The 18,207-nt window shown below is 38.5% G+C and overlaps 1 protein-coding gene across 1 annotated transcript in view; it reads right to left on the bottom strand.

Annotated features, from left to right (window-relative positions):
• Nucleotides 1-12,324: 12,324 nt before the first annotated feature.
• Nucleotides 12,325-18,207, bottom strand: part of LOC126154290 (pseudouridylate synthase RPUSD2-like) — a 580,571-nt gene continuing 574,688 nt past the window's right edge. The window contains exon 11 of the mRNA XM_049916127.1: nt 12,325-17,327. Coding sequence (XP_049772084.1) covers nt 17,256-17,327 — 72 coding nt within the window. The 3' untranslated portion in view covers nt 12,325-17,255. The remainder of the gene's footprint in view (nt 17,328-18,207) is intronic.

The following is an 18,207-nucleotide window of genomic DNA, read 5'->3' as shown; positions in this document are numbered from 1 at the left end:
AAATGATAAGAGGTGAGAGATTGGTACAATTTGCAGAATGCTTGAAAACACCTATTATGAATATGTTTTTCAAGAAGCACCCAAGTCGCAAATGGACTTGGAGAAGTCCTGACTTTGAAGTGAAAAATGAGATAGACTTCATTCTCACCAAGTGGCCTCAAAACATTAAAGATGTCACTATGTTAAACAGGTTCAAGACAAGCGTTGATCATTGATTAGTAAGAGCAAGATTTAAATTTAATGCAAAAGATGACAGATTAAAACAAATTAAACAAAAAAGTAAAATTGTAAATGCCAAAATCTTGAAGAACGCAAAGAGGAATTTCAAGAAATAATTCAGAGAAAATTAAAAGAATGTGAAGCAGAAGAAGTACCAAAGGTACTAATCACGACAGCTGAAGAAGTGGGTTGCTTGTGTAAATCTCAAAACCAATACAAGAAACTGACAAATAAAACAACAGTTTTGATGGACAAGAGAAGAAGAATGAAAGTTGATACAGACAGAATATGAAGAGCTGTCGAAACGTCTGAGAAAGTGCATGAAAGACACATCAAACAGTATGATGAAGACATGCTAAAAACCAGTCTTGAGAATAGGTCTAGTTTAAAGAAAATCAAGTGAATGCTTATGGTAGGAAGGAATCAGCTAATAGCATTAGACACAAATCAAGGCCAAATTACAGACAAGAAAAAAAAAACTTGAATATACAGGAAATTTCTATACTAACCTATACAGTAAAATCAATGATGATACCTTGATCCTAGAAGAATTGGATGCTTCTGTCTCCAAAATTGCAGAAATACTCCCATCAGAAGCCAAACATGCAATAGAAAATATGAAAAAAGGGACTGCTCCAGGTAGTGATGACCTCCCAGTCGATGTTCTAAAGCTGATGGATGAGGAATCCATAAAACATTTAGCTAAGATATTTTCAGGTTGTTTGCACCATGGAACATTATCAAGAGACTGGAATAAAGCCAAAATAATTCTAATATATAAGAAAGGTAGTACCAAAGATATAAAGAACTATCGCCCCATCAGCTTACTCTCCATAGTGTACAAAGTTTTCACTAGGATCTTGAGCACTACACTGGACCAGGCTCAAACCATTGAGCAAGCCAGTTTCTGATCAGGATTTAGCACAGTTGACCATATCTTCATGCTATGGGAAATAATTAGCAGAGCAAATGAGTACCATCTACCCCTTTGCCTTGCTTTTATAGACTTTGAAAAGGCCTTTGATTCAATCAGTCACCCAGCTATGTTTGCAGCTCTAAAAGAACAAGGAACAGAACAGGGCTGTATCAAAATCCTACATAACATTTACAAAACCTCCACAGCCTTTGTGAGTGTTGCTGAAGATACTGATGAATTTCCCATTTAAAAGGGTGTAAAGCAAGGTGATTCTATAGCTCACAAACTATTTTCGGTAGTCTTAGGAAAGTGTGTGTGTGTGTGTGTGTGTGTGTGTGTGTGTGTGTGTGTGTGTTGGGGTTTATGGGCGCTCAACATCGAGGTCATCAGCGCCCTGAGTCTTAGAAAAAGCCATGTCTAAATTGAATTGGGTAGAAAAAGGAATTCAAGTTCTCAGTAAAAGACTGAACAACTTGAGGTTTGTGGATGATATTGTCCTATTTGCAAATTACGTAGAAGAACTTCAAGTATTAGTTAACGAACTTGCATTAATGTGCTCTGAAGCTGAACTGAAAACGCACATTGATAAAACCAAGATAATGATCAATGAATGGACACCTGAGGGAAATATATCTGTTGGAAGTACACAACTCCAAAGAGTCACAGAATATATCTACCTGGGTAAACTGATAAACATGAAAGGAGATTTAAACCTAGAAATATTACAATGAATTAAATTGGGCTGGCAAGCTTATGGGAGGCACTCTTCAATGTTGAAATCTAAGATGTCAGTTGAGCTGAAGAAATCTATTTTTGACCAATGTGTATTGCCAGTAATAACTTATGGCTGCGAAACATGGACATTAAATGAGTTCATTGTTAGAAAGGTAACAGTAGCCCAAAGAGGAACGGTGGATCAATGTTGGGTTACACGAAAAAAGACAGGAAGAGGGCAGTTGAGATAAGACAAACAACGAAGGTCACTGACATAAGGGAAAGAATGAATACATTGAAAAGGCAGTGGGCTGGTCATGTTGCTCGAACAAAAGATGGTCTAAACAAGTCCTAGACTGGAGCCCACTTTACCAAAAAAGACCTAGAGGAAGACCACCAGACAGATGGGACAGAGATATAAGGAAGATAGTGGGATTCAATTGGCAATGCAAAGCTCAGGATCGGAAGAAATGGAAGATCTTACTGGGATGCTTTGTTACATGCCGACTCAAAGAGGCCACATCATTAAGTGATAGAACTGGCTGATGATGATGATGATGATGATGATGATGATGATGATGTCTTCAAAGGAGAAGTAATTGTGGATGACGATATAATTGGTCATGATGGCTAGGAAGGAGGTTGTAGGTTTGGAACCCATCAGGCATTGGGAAAGGTTGTATTCGATAGTGGTAAGGCTATTGGCATTAGGGATGTTAGTTTAAAGCAGGTCTGGCTAGAAACTGTACATGTGTGGGGCTGCACGTGTTTAACTTCCCAGTCACAGTGTGCACACTTGCCAGACATGTGAGCAGGGAAATGGAACACAACCACTCATTTAGTGTAGGTCTCTAACCACAGAAGCTGCAGCTTTGCCTTGCCAATAAGCTGGGATACACTGTACCTGAGGCACGCTCATACTCTTTTTCACAATGTGCAACTCAATCATGGGAAGATATTGTGTTATTCCATCTCCCTATCAACAAATGACCCAGTTCTAAAACAAAATATAAAAACAAATGGTGCATACATATGCCGGATTGGTTTTGCACCCGTGTTAGGTACCTAAATACTGTTCATGGCAAGGGTTCTCTGTATAATTAAAGGATGATTATGAAGAATGCAAGTGTACCTTGAAGAACCAATTTAGTACCAAATTTTTCAGATAACAACATTTGCCTATGTAACATGAACAAGACGATGCACAGTTAGTAAATAATAATTTTAAACTAGAAAAAGAAAGAAATCTGAAACATGTTTGTCATTGGTGATGAGAAATGACAAAGTAAAACGTCATGCACAAAAGCATGGCACACTGATAAATGCAAGAGGTTGTGAAGAGTTTTCATTTTCATTATGGAGAAAAGTCTTTCACACACCTAAGTAGATACAAACATGAACACAACTCTTGCTGCTTCGTGATGCAGGCATGAAAATTCTTGCTGTGGAAAATATTTGTAGAATTATTTTGCACTTTGTTCTGCGAAGAACTTGTCCTTCAGCCAAGTATTGTACTGCAGGTTGATCAGTTCCAATTATAAATGATTTGGAGCATCTTCAACTGATGCTGAAAATGGCCATGCAAAGCAATGAATGATAAGAGACACACTTGTAACAACTACATATCATGCTAGAAATCACTCTTTAATTTGTACAATTATTGACACATATTCTTAAACCTAGCACATTCATGAACCAAACCAAGGGCAGGGAAAAGTGTAGTGTTTACAGAGAATATTTGGCTCTTCCAAAGACCAAGCTTCCTTTCAAAAGCATTTACTTTTTTGAGATTTTAGAAATTAAATAAATCTCACCTTGCCAACTGACATACACGCTGTTCATGCAAGACATAATGTCCATGAGAAATGCGAGGTCTGATATCCAGCACGGGTCTTCTACTTTAAGTTCATTCTTTCCTTTCTCATGTAAGAACTGTACTACAGCTAAATGTACATAAAAAAATCTTTCAGCACTTTACCTCAACTGTGGTATAGTAAGATATGTCACCATACACCTATCCTAATTTGTCCAAGAACTGCTGATGCATAGGCCCATGTGTTTTCAGATAGTTTACAGTACGCACAACAATTTGCATGACTTTTCTTATGTTACTGACTTTGCACAAAGTGCCTTTCGATGTAGAGTGCAGTGAGTTCCACGTAACATCTCTTCTGTGCATCCTAGCTTTTTGCACATCGGTGATATGAGTGCTCTCTGATGGCCTCGCATTGCCCATCCATGGGACTGAGATTAACTGATTCTAATCCATCCCGGCACCATCAGTTGCTTGCTCGATAGCTAGCAGTAAGTCTACACCTGTCGTATTCCCTCCCAAAGGCAATGTGTCCAAAATGTCCTCTGTTACATGCAGAGTATTATTGACACCTCGTTTGTATATCAAGCTATATCTGCAAGATCTATTGCTTTATTCATTGCAACAGAGAAATAAAAACCTGTTGATGTGCCTCATCCATTTTCTCAAGCACACTTAATTTCTCTTACTGTACTTCACTGCTCAATAAACTACACTCATATTTATGAAATTAATTGTAGTGTCTTTCAATCACGAACCTGTGCTGGTCACCTATTATTGGGTGGTACAGCAAATATAGTGAGTTTTTACCTGCTGCTGTAAAGAAGAATTGCTGTTCCCAGTCATATTTAAATGACTGAGGGGGGGGGGGGGGGGGGGGCGATGGGGAGGTTCCCTTGTCAGTACATCAGAAGTAAAGCTACTGTTGGCAGAGGTGCAAGACTGGGCATGCTTTGATCCTGCTGGTACTGTGTAAACAAGGAAGCAGGACAGTCGCCACTCATTTTGTATACATGTCTAGTCACACGTGTCACTGTTCCATATTGCCCACAGGCTCAGATGTACACACTTGTGCCGCACTTTTCCACATTTGCAAAGTGTGCAGTATTTGGCCATCCCTGGTGTGAATGGATGTGCATCCAAAGTGATGAGCACGTAACCATGTGGTAAAGGAACAGGAACTGTGGAGAGTTGCTCGAGGAAATAGTAACTTTTATATAAAAGGGTAGGTTATGGATAATAGGCTGAAGGTGTTGGTCTATGAGAGCAGAGATTCTCTCAGTGCAGCCACAGTAACTGGTCACAATGGGGCATCCTGGGTGGTTGGGTTTATGGACTTTAGGAAGCATGTAGAAGGTAGGAATGTGGGGAGTGGTAGGTGTGAGGAGAAAGATGGACTCTCGGGAGAGGTTCTGGGATGGACCTAAGGAACTGAGGAGAGACTGGATATCCTGCTGGATTTCTGGAATAGAGTCAATGTGGCAGGGTTTGTAGGTGGATGAATCTGACAGCTGGTGGATTCCTTCTGCCAGGTAGTCCTGCAGTTCAAAACAACAGTCATGAAGCCTTTGTCATCAGATAGGATTATAAGGTAGGGGTCAGATTTTAGGTGGTAGATTGCGATACTTTCTGTGGAAGTAAGATCAGTTTGATTGTTGAGGGATTTGGAAAGTGGTGGTGAGGTAAAGTATGAGGTTATGAAATTCTAGAAAGTTGACAGGGGGTGATTTGGGTGCAGTGGGGTTGGATCACATTTGGATAGAGGAGTCTGGCAGGGTTCAGCATTGGTCTTTGGTTGAGTCTTATTGGTAGGATTGGAGGCGGAAAAGTGTTTCCACTATAGGGACCAGAAGAAGGAGAGAAGGTCTTCAACAAGACCTGCACTACTAAATTTGAGACTGGGGTAAAAGGTGAGGCCTTTGGAAGGGCCTGACACTTCTACTGGGCTAAGGCTTTGGGGGACAGGTTCATGACTGTGTTTTGGTTCTATTTAGGTTCTGGATTCAGTATGATGGTGGGAGAGAGTTTTTAAGGGTGGGGTAAATGTGGTAGGTCTGCAAGGTGAGGTCTGTGGGTTGCAGGTCTGTGGGTGTATAAGTGCAAAGAAAGGGGATGGCAGATGTGTCAAGATTAGGTGAAATTGGAGGTGCGAACTGGAGTAGAGGGGAGAAGGAGTAAGGGTGTGGTGGTTTTGGTAATATGAGATACAAGTTTGTGTAGCACAGGAAGGTACAGGAAATATGATGCAAAAATACACAAGAGTGATGCAGGAAGAGTGATCAATTCAAAGGTACTGTATAGGATTATCAGTATCGGCTGAAGTAATGTAGGACATGAGAAGCTGCAACAACAATCAGTGTGGTCTTACAGCCGTCTGCTGTACATGATCGGGATGGTTGACACTGTGTGACTCGTAAGTAGAGCGTGCAGTCACGAGCATCACCTGTCCAATCAGAGGCACGGCTACCTGTGAAACTGGTGGCTAAGCTGCCACCACTGTACTGCATTCTGTGTGGATGTGACAACCAACAAGCTGTCTCTCCATATGAATGGCCACCCACAAAATGTGGCCAAGAAACAGCTGGACAACCTCCTTGCTGAGTATGCCGGGCAACGAGACATTCTTCACTTCAATGACAGCTTCACAGCCTGTGCCATCTAGGCTGAATTGCAAAGGTGGGAACTCTCCCTGAAAAATATCCTATGTTCCCTACCTCTCCTGGCCTCAACCTTAATTAGTCATTTCCTTACCCAACTAGCCCCTTCCCTGTTCCCCTTCCAGCACTACACAGCCCTCTATTCCACCAATGTGTCCACAGTCTTTTTACTGCTGTACTTTACTGTTACCCCCTTCCCCACCCCACCCTCTGTTTACCCTCCCAACTGCACCTGTCTGTCGTACCCTCTCTCCACCTCGTCTCTGTAAGCTATCACAAGGTGCACTTTACTGTCCCCCACCCATACTCTGTTATCCCTCCCCTTCCCTGCCCCAGCCTCCTCCTTATCCCCACCACCCCATCATTTACTGCTGCTCGCAGTGTGCCAGAGACTGCGGTCATGTGCGTGTGAGTTGAGTCTACGTGAACTTGTGTGCGTATGTTGTCTATTTCCAATGAAGGCCTTGCTGGCCAAACTCATATGGCGAGTAGCAATTATCCTTTTCACAATAAAGTTATATTCCACCCTGGATTTTCCATTGCTTGACTTTGCAAGACAGGTTTTCTTCCATCTTGTAATACAGTGCTGTTTTCTCATTTTTTACTATTTTCTTACGCATTTCTATATTCAGTTTCTGTCCTCCTTTTTCTTCTTTCCTGTGTTTTTCTTGTTGCCTTACAAACTACATTGCACGTTTTATTTATGAGCCACACTGAATCAGCCTTCTCGACCGTGCACAACAGACGGCAACAAGACTGCGCTGATTGTTGGTGCGGCATCTCAAGTCGCACATTGCTCCCGCCGATAACATAAATTCTATACCAGTACCCTCAAAACCTGCATCACTGTTGTGTATTTTTGCATTTTATTTCCTGTACCTTCCTGTGCCACATGACCTACAACTTCAACTAATTTAGACACATCTGCCATCCCCCTTCTTCTCACTTATCCGCCTGCAGACTTGCAACCCAAAATTCAATTTTTTAATTTATTTCTTCTATGCCATTAGTGTGACTTCATGACAATTTCAGATGGTTTTTGCCTTTCACTATTGGCCTACTCCCTCAGATTTCATCTTGTTATCCTTACCTCATCCATTTCATTCTTTTCATAATTTTTCCTGCGTTTTTGGGTTTATTTTTGTTAATTTTTTTGGCCGTATTTCTATGTTATTTCTGTATTTTACACATTTTTATCCTCCATTATTTATCCTCACTCCTTCCATCTGGGTCAATACAAAACTATCTCCTTATACCTAGCCAGAAACCAGTTCATCCTGGATCCCATAACACACACTGAAACTCTTGCCATCCAGGAACTAGAGCAACATGCACAACGCCACCTTAAAAAACACTCCACTTTTTCGCCATCAACCCTATCAATCAGACTCAACTGAAGACCAATGTTGAACCCTGCCTGACTCAGTTCACTCCTCCATTCAAATGTGATCTACTCCTACTGCCCCGAAATCGCCCCATGTTAACTTTCTGCAATTTATTAACCTCGAAATGTGCCTCACCACCTTTCGCCAAATCCCTCAGTATACAAAATACCCTAACATCTGCAGAAAGAACCGCAGTCCACAACCCAAATTCTGATCCCGACCTTATAACCCTACCTGCTGACAAAGGCTCCATCACTGTTGTTTTGAACCACAAGGATTACCTGGCAGAAGGACTCTGCCAGCCGTCAGATTCATCCACCTACAAACCCTGACACAGCAACTCCATTTCAGAAATCCAGTGGATCTCCAGTCTCTCCTCAGTTCCTTAGGTCCATCCCAGAACCTCTCCCGGGAGTCCATCTTTCTCCTCACACCTACCAGTCCCCACATTCCTACCTTCTACGTGCTTCCTAAAGCCCATAAACCCAACCACCCAGGATGCCCCATTGTGACCAGTTACTGTAGCCCCACTGAAAGAATCTCTGCTCTCATAGACTAACGCCTTCAGCCTATTACCCACAACCTACCCTCCTACATAAAATATACCGTTTCCTCCACTGACTCTCCACAGTAACTGTTCCCTTACCACACGGTGTCCTGCTTGTCACTGATGATGTCACCTCCCTTTACACTAATATCCCTAATACCCTTGGCCTTACCACTAATGAATACTACCTTTCCCAATGGCTGATGGATTCCAAACGTACAACCTTCTTCCTAGGCATTGTGACCAACTACTCCTCACCCACAATTACTACTTCTTTGAAGGCATTACCTACAAAAAGATCTGGAGTATGGCTAAGGGCACCTGCTTGGCACCATTTTATGCCAACCCATTCTAGGGCCACTTAGAGGAATCCTTCCTAAACACCCAGAATCCCAACCTCCTCACCTGGTTCGGATTCACTGGTGATGTCTTCGTGATCTGGATTGGGGCTGAGTACTCCCTACCCAAATTCCTGCAGAACCTCAACACTTCCTGCCCCATTCCTTTCACCTGGTCCTACTCAATCCAAGAAGCCACATTCCTCAATGTTGACCTCCACCTCAAAGATGGCTACATCAGTACATCCATCCATATCAAACCTACCAACCACCAGCAGTACCTCCACTTTGACAGCTGCCACCCATTACATACCAAGAAGTCCGTTCCATACAGCCTAGTTACCTGTGGCTGTTGCATCTGTAGTGATGACCGGTCCCTCTTGAAATATACTGAGTGTCTCACTGAGGCTTTCACAGACTGTAATTGCCCTCCAAACCTTTTGCAAAAACAATTCTCCCGTGCCTTATCTCTCCAGTCACCCACCACCTCCCAAAGTTCCACTGTCCAGCCACACAGGAGCATTCCCCTTGTGACCCAATACCACCCAGGACTGGAGCAAATGAATCACATTTTCTGTGGTTGTTTCCACTACCTTTCGTAGTACCCTGAAACAAGGGACATTCTACTCACTACCCTTCCTGTCCCTTCCAGTGGTATTCCCCTGTCCACCAAACCTACAAAATATCCTCATCCATTCCTACACAACCATGCTCGCAACCCCTTGCCTCATTGCTCTTATCTCTGTAACAGACCTAGACGCAATACCTGTCCCATACATTCTCCCATCACCATCTACTCCAGTCCAGTCACAAGCATCACCAATCCCATCAAAGGCACAGCTACCTGTGAAACCAGTCATGTGATCTACAAGCTAAGCTACCACCACTGTGCCGCATTCTTCATGGACATGACAAACAAGTTGTCTGTCAGCGGCCACTGATAAACTGTGACCAAGAAACAGCTGGACCACCGTGTTGCTGAGCACACCGCCCAACACGACATTCTTCATTTCAATGACTGCTTCACAGACTGGCCAAAACCAGCTTTTCTGAATTGTGAAGGTGGGAACTCTCCCTGCAATATATCCTATGTTCCCACACCTCTCCTGGCTTCAACCATCGTTAGTCATTGTCCTTACCCATCTAGTCCTTTCCCTGCTCCCATTTCAGCACTACACAGGCCTTTATTCCTCCAGTGCTCCCACATTCTTTTTACTTCTTCCTTTTCCACTACCCTCCTCCACCCCTACCTCCCTCCTGCCCTCTGTTTAATCTCCTAACTGCACCTAGTGGCTCTACCCACTCTGCACCTTGTACGTGTATGCTTCCACAAGCAGCACTCTACTGTGCCAATACGCACTACATTAGTAGTGTGTGGGTAAATTGAGAATTTCTTCTGAGGGGAGATGTGCTGGGGTAGTCCATGCAGCTGCGGTGACTGCTGTGTCTGGATGGCTTAGTGGCCAAAGCATCTTCATAATACACAGGAGACCCCAGTTTCAAATCCCTGTCTGACACAAATTTTCAAGTTTCCCCATTGCTTTCAATCAATGCCCACTCATAGCCAATGACTGTAGTTCCTTTGTGTCACGATAAATGAGTCCTTTAACAAATGTAGCACCCACAATTACTTACACAGCAAGCACACTGATGATGTTCTCCACAACAGAGGTTGAAGACAGAAAGACAATACAGAAATTAAGATATATGAAGTCAGAATGCACAGACGAGATTCCAGCCTCTGTTCTGAAAATGTGCGCAGACAGCATACAAATCCCATTAACAAACATAATAAATGAGTCCTTTAGTTCTGCTATACTGCCAGGATACTTAAAGCACACACGAGTTTTGGTCTTACTGGAGAAATGTAATGCAGAGAGTATTGAAAACTACAGTCTAATTTCACTGCTGTCTGCATTCTCATAAATAATAAAATAAATTAATAAAGACAGCTTAATGAGTTAAATGAATAAATACAATCTTCTTAGCAAAGCAAAGTTTGGTTTTGAAATTGGGAGAAGTACAATATCAGCTACTACAGAGTTAAAAAAAGTTGTACTTAAAGTTCTTGACAAGGGTGGCTGTGTTATAGGCCCATTCTTATTCTTGTCCAAGGCTTCTGCAACTTCTGACTATAAAATACTACCAAACAAGATAGAAGTACTAGGTGTAAGAGGAATAGCAAAAGTGGTTCCAGTCTTACTCTGGAAAACGAGATGCAGAAGATATAATTCACATTTTTACTGATAATAAATTTTTAGTAAGACAATTATTATGTAAGTGAAATATAAACACAGGTGTTCCTTGGGCTAGTATATCGGGACCAATCCTATACTTCAGCTATATCTGTTACTTTACAGCCAGTATAGACATGGAGAAAAAGTCTCTTTGCTGATGGACACCAACATCATGGTCACTGATAAAACACCAGAACCACTATTATAGAAAAAAATGAAACCCTCGAGGATATACATGATTGAGCAGAATTTAATAAATTAACACTGAACATGGAGGAAACATACGGTGCCCATTTCAGCATAAGGAGGGAAAACAGCTCTGTTTCATTAAGTATAGATTATATAAATCTACAGATTATGTAACAATATTATGAAAAGGAAAGTTGCCACTCACCATATAGCTGACATGATAAGTCACAGATAGGCACAGCAAAAAGACTGTCACAAATAAAGCTTTGTGCCAGCAAGGCCTTCGTCAAAAATAGATGACAGACACATACACCCACACAAAAGCAACTCGCACACATGTGTAAAAATAGTCATTTCATCACTTTAACTTTCTCCCCTGTGTTACTGTATTTATAGTTGCTTTGTAAACAGATAGAATATTTTGTTTAAAGCTGTACAAACATGACATGTCCATCATCATTATAAAGTATGATTCATGGATAAATATACAGGTTGGTTATAATTAAACTTTCACTATGTAAGGTGGCTCTCATGAAAAATGAGTGATCGTAGGACAATGAGGAATTTTGGAAACATTTTTAAGGACATGGGAAAGAGAAATATTGAATTGCTTAAGAAATAATGAATCACCAGTTAATTCAAGCTTCCAAATCATGTTCTCCAACCACAATGCAGAAAGAGGACCTCTCCACACTCCTTTAATGCCTCAATATTTGTGAAGAGCAACTGCACTGTTGCTGTTGTTTTGATAAAACAGTTTTTACAAGTAAAGCCTTGCCCACCTTGTCCAGACCTGTGTTGACTGTTTGCAACTGTAATACACACTGATGCTTTTGTTTCAACCCTATGTTGCTGCACCAGTATTGGTGCCTAACGGCAAGTCATCACACAGACACTACTAACAATGCAAATATTGCAGTACACAGTCTGAACACCATTATTATTTTCAGTAGCCATACGGTAAACAGTTATCCATCTGCACTGACTCAAGAAGTGAAATTTTTAATTATAACCACCCTGTACTACTACTACTACTACTACTACTACTCTACTAATATTACTGCTTTTAAACGTACTCATGCTTATCTGTTGGAAGAAAGTTTTTCTTTTATTTTAAACAAGCATTCTTCATATCTACACAGGTCTTTAAAAAAGTGGTTTTTCTTTAGTTTCAGCATTATGAAGTATCTACTTCAAGTAGAAGAAAAACAGTACATGTAGAAGGAAAGGCTCTGAATGGGCAATTGAAATCTGCCACACTGGCAGTATTGCAAGTACATTACATGCTTGAAATGATTCCAACACAATATGAAATATAGTTCGCTTTATTGGTCAACTGAAATAACAACTGAAGGTCTTTTTTCAATTTGTACACTGTTTATGCTTGGAAAATAACACTAAGAAATAATCACATACCCTGTTGCAAACACAAACCAGATTTTAGGAATGCTAATACATACTGGCACTGTGTGTAAGTATTGGTAGTTTGTTCAAGGAAGCTGACCTGATTTAGAACACAATGCAGATCTTAAATTACATAACAGATATGCATTCTTTAAATAATAGTACCATTACATCACTTTAAATTCACCAGTTACTTAAGTCTTTTATTGTTTAATACATCACATAAATTTGATCACACATAACTAACTTATATATTGACTTTTTTTCTTCAGCTGTAAGTTCACAATTAAATTTTATTTGGAGATACTCATCTTACTAAATCTTGATGCTCAGTTATAATTAAATGAAGGCCTGGATGTAATGAGCTACACAAACATATGAAATAAACTAATACTAGCCACTGACAACAAAAAAATATAACTACGCCACACAAAACAAATGATACCAAGTATTGTAACAATCGGTTGTCTATAATACATGATTTTCAAGATGGACAAAATTTAAACTGGGACTTAATGTAACAAAACATGTGCATGTTATGTTTACAAATACAAACCTTCACTTAATTTGTCATTCAGTGTGAACTCCAATACTTCCAATGCATTACAAAGCACTTTGTGACAGTAAGCTGATAGGAATGTAGTTGCATACTCCTTTTATTCTGTTTAGTTGAGAATGTGTTGTTTTAACTTGATTGTCTTAATAGGAGGGATTGCTGGAGTGATAGATTGGAGAGACTACTGTGCAGAGGAAAAACAAGATGCTAAACAAGCACAAGTGAAAACTGTCAGTTAGAATTCTCTCAGAGACAATGACAGATTATTCATATCTCATTAAACAGCCTTATAAAATGTTTTCTCACTGTTATTTTTTCTTATAATATGGTACAAATGCGAATGCAAAAGCAAAAATCTGAACTACTTTGGTATCAAAAATTATCATTTCTTTGTATAATTCATATATAGTACTACACTATTATTTCTGTTGTCATACATGAAGCATTATTTTACTTTTATGAAGAATATGAGGCTTTCATAAATATACATTCACAGTAATTAAAATACAAAACTAATGTGTTACAAACACATTTGCTTACTTTAGTAAAAGAGACTTTTAGGTAGAGCAGATTACACCAGTTACAGAATGGGAACTAAAATGCATCACTTTCTAAATTTCTTTTACTGAAATATAATTTCAACTCTCACATCCTGTGATTGTTTGTGGCACTATAATACCCTGGCTGTGATTGAAAGATAAAGTGCAACTATGATGTGTTGGAAAGTATAGGTGTAAATGAACGTTGCTAAAAAATATGCATGACACTATCACACTTCCTCAACATGATAAAATCTTCAATAAAGCCCCATATCAGTACATGCTTATGCACACCTGACTGTAAAATGTAGGTCAGTATCACGTACATTATTAAAATTTGATCCTAAAATACAAAACACAATTTTCTCAATATTTGAAAAATACCACATATCATCATGCAACAATAGAACTCTTTCAGTTTGTTACATTGTGGTCTCAAGAAAAAATATTTATATGAAGGTTTCATATTCAAATGTGTGATTTTTTCTCCAGCTGCAGATGTATATGCTATTTTGGCTGCTACAAAATGTAACTTGATTACATATAGAGTTCTTTGCATTTGTTGTACACGTAATGGCCATGATTCAGAAGAAACTTATGGAAAAAATAAATTCAAGTTTGTTACGTATGAAGAAAAGGTATCTGTTGGTATTTAAGATAGAAGTTTTCTTACACACTGACACAATTCTCACCACAAAGTTCATTCAGAAGTGTTTTACAGTTTCCTCTGTTCACTAATGTATCATCAAACAACATACTAGTGACATGACTGTAATGTCATGTAACACTTCCAATGTAACAGCATGATTTGCCATATAAGGACAAATCTTAAAGGGAATATGTGAAACTACAAAAGTTTCAGATCAACTCTTGTTTTTTATGTTGAATGCAAAGAGAAACACTTTGCAGAAAGACATTTCCATTTAAAAATAAGAAATTTTTATCAAACCCTATAAAAGTACAAGGAAATGGAAACCACAATCTTTCCCAACTTTGAATGAATCTTTATGCTTGTTCTCCAACTCTTCTTCAGTGACAGCTTTTGAGAAAGAACTGGTAAGTCAAAAGTTAAATAAACAGATGATTGTGTTCAGCATAATCTTATCTCTCCTATTTGCATGCGCACAGGAATATGTTGAAAAAGTGGGATGCTGCAAATACTGAAGGAAGCTTAATATTTTTTAAATGTTGTATGCAATACAATGCTTGTTACTGTGTACATTCTTGCAGCAGCTAAAATAAAACATACTTCACTTCTAGTATAAAAAATACTGAAGTCATTTAACAAAATGCAGAGACTATGCCATCATTTGTGCAATTACAAATACACAGTAACAAGAAGCAGTAACTGCATGAAGCAACGTAAGTATGTAGCAGTTTTTTTATACAATGATATATCCAGTCAATATTACTGGCAACATAAATCAGTTGTTAACATCCCACTTTTATTAGATTTCATTGTAAAAGAAAAGGATTCTAAAGGCCTAATCAGCTAAACTGGCTGGGCAACCAGCTCATTCATTGTGGCATATACATTGTTGACTGAATGGAAATTTAAACAATATTGTACTGTTTAATTCCATTTACAGTGCTTTATGGTGCCAAGCAAAGTTGTAATTTATCCTAAAGTCTTTAATTGTTAAAATTTTACTTTTCCAGAATGTCACTGAACAAATATGGAACATGGGGAAATGTGCTGACTCTCTCTTTCCTTAAAAAAAAAACATCTTTGCTGGAGAAAAACCAGTGTAACACTTTCAAGAATGTAAATTGTTTTAAGAAGATGTACTACCATCTCACACTTTCATCAAATTCACTATGCAACTTAGTTTCTAATGTAATTAGAGTGTATACAGCATACCAGCTTTGAGAGCACAGATACATTTACAGAGGAAGAAAGTAAAAATCTATGTTGAAATTAATTGTTTCATTAATAGCAAATTCTTTTTCTTCTAAAAACATTTAATGAAATTCACAAGGCACAGTCTGTAGTCCTAACACCACATTTTAAGTACAAACAAGGCCAAAGGGGAAGCTCTTATAATATATGCATTTTTAGCCTGCTACTGGGAATACTATTTCTGATGTCTCAAGTCTGTGTACTATCACAATTGTTCTGATATTTTTATACACATCATCAAATGCAGAAGATGGATTTTAAATAACAGCTGAGATAATTCATGTTTCTTTCACACTTCTTACGAAATGATTCGTCCATCTGATTTAAATCAAATAAAGAAACTTTAGAATCCAAGCAATGCAAAGAGATTTTTATACATGTATTTGAAAATCTGGTAACCTTATAATCACAGATTGTACAACAGTGTATAAAGTTGCAATTGAATATATGTGACAAGGAATGTGCTATGCAAGGGATCAATACAACAGCAGCTTGTCTTGAATAAAATGAGTTATGTACATGAGACGGTAGCAGATAGTATCATTACTCACAACTAAGCTGTATTAGCAGGTTATGTTGGACAGAACCTTAACATTAAAAATCATTTAATGTAAATTATAACTTGTCCAGAAAAGTTATTCTGTTTGTAGTTGTAGCCCAACTGACAACGAAATCTGCACATATGACTTACATTGTGAACTATTTAACAATTTTGTTTAGTGAAAAGTTAATAGTATTCTCCAATTCCAAATCATGAGACTCAAATACTTCCTACTATAGGTCTTTTTAGTGCTTTATTACCTACATCACTCAGTAAATATCCTCTCACACTTCTGCCAATCAGACAATAACTAAATCCCATCACTGTTACATTTACAAATATTCACAATTTAAAGAGACACAAACATTTAGATATCTTTATATGACACAGATATTTTAATTATGAAACTCAATAATTTTGTGCATTATATGTTTGTGATCCACCATGACTCAATAACTGTTCTCAATACTGTTGCACTAAAAATACAGTTTAGTCTTAAAGATGTACCAGTAAATAAAATTTGTAACACAAACATCTATTATGAAAGATTGTTTCTAGTGCAAACTGCCAATGAGTACAACACTTACCAGAGTGTAGAACACATTGTCATCTGATATGCATTTATTTGATAGATTTAAAATTTATGACTATGTCCAAACCTTACTAAATGTACTTTTTCATTCTGTGCTCTCTGTTTTCTCAGTTAATGACAATATACATCCAAAAGTGGATGCATTTACTCAATTAACATAAATGTATGTTACATAGATGGGTCTTCATTCAGTAGCTTAAACTGATCCACTTACAACATGTATAATCTCAGGATATTGAGAACTTGTTTAAAGTCCATCTTAAGCATGACCTGTAGTTGGCAGCACACAATTTTCTGCTATAGTACTTTTCCTCTCTGGTTAAAAAAAAAGTAAAATAAAATAAAAGAATTTCAAGGATGTTCAAGTTTTTCTCTCTGAACACTGCACACAGCCAATAGCCAGTCAATGCTTTTGTCATAAACAGAATTGTCTGATGACAGATAACATCACCCATACACACTCTAACAAACTAAACTATTGTTCTTGAACCACATCTTCATATGGACTTCACACATTCAGCCATGGATACCACTGATTAACATTCCTCAAAATATCACACCATTCCATATAAATTTTTCATTGTTGATTACAAAACTTCAGCAATGTTCTCTGAGGCAAATACATGAAAAGAAATGCTAGCTGAATCTTCTTTAGTTGGTTGTTGGACCCTGCATGACACCTGCTTAGTGCAGCTGGTAAAAGATTGTTCATTCATCAGGCTCTGTCCAGTCCACTCTTGCCCAGTCGGGAAGTTCTGTTTCATATGACCATCCGGGGCCCTATAAAAACAGGCAAACAAGAAGAAATGTGAATATGGACATGTAACATTTCAATGTATTTTGGAATTAGTCATGGATGTCACATAAAGTACTTAAAATTGTCAATCTACTTACTGCAATACTACAAAAGTTGTCATCATTTTTGTATATAAGGTAATAATTTCAATATCACGTACACCTTTGACAAGTCACATTCAGTCAGCCTTTTAAAATTTACTAGTCTCAAATAAGTTCAAAGATGACATTACAGCAAAGGACTTTCTCATTTATCTTTTCAAAATAGTCTACTGTTACCACTAAGCTAATGCGTATTGGAACAGTTCTCTAGTGACTACATGGAACAAAAATCTATGGTATTTTTTAAGAATTGTGAGCCTCTATTGAATTGTTTGAAATTTCTATCTGCAAATACCAATGGAAAGCAACAAGTGTCTTAACAGACAGGACTCACATGTTATATAGGAAAACATGTGGATAATGCAACATTAGGCCATTGTAACCTATCAGATCAAATGAAAAAGCCTTAGTAACATTTTGTCACCAGTGTACAAATGGAGGATGTTAAAACACTGTAAGTCATGGTTGGAACACAGACAATGGAGAAAGTAAGCATAACCAATCAGAGTACAGTTGGGACAGCAATGGATCAGCAGGCTCACTTCCTTGGAGATAACAGATTGACAAAAACATGTTATGGTTCTTCAGCCTGAGTGGAGATACATTAAGCAGAGGATGGAGCGGACAACATAGGGATGCAGCATTGGTTAGCCAGACCTCGTGAAGGAAAGTGAAAATGCATATGGCACTCAGTGACATGTTAGAGTAAATATCTTTTTAAGTGGAGTATATACAAACAAATCTACAACATTACAATCCTCAT

This window comes from Schistocerca cancellata, chromosome 2 (assembly GCF_023864275.1).
Source record: "Schistocerca cancellata isolate TAMUIC-IGC-003103 chromosome 2, iqSchCanc2.1, whole genome shotgun sequence".
Classification (NCBI taxonomy): domain Eukaryota; kingdom Metazoa; phylum Arthropoda; class Insecta; order Orthoptera; family Acrididae; genus Schistocerca; species Schistocerca cancellata.
Note: the sequence above shows the minus strand (reverse complement) of the source record. Positions and strands in the feature narration are given on the sequence as shown.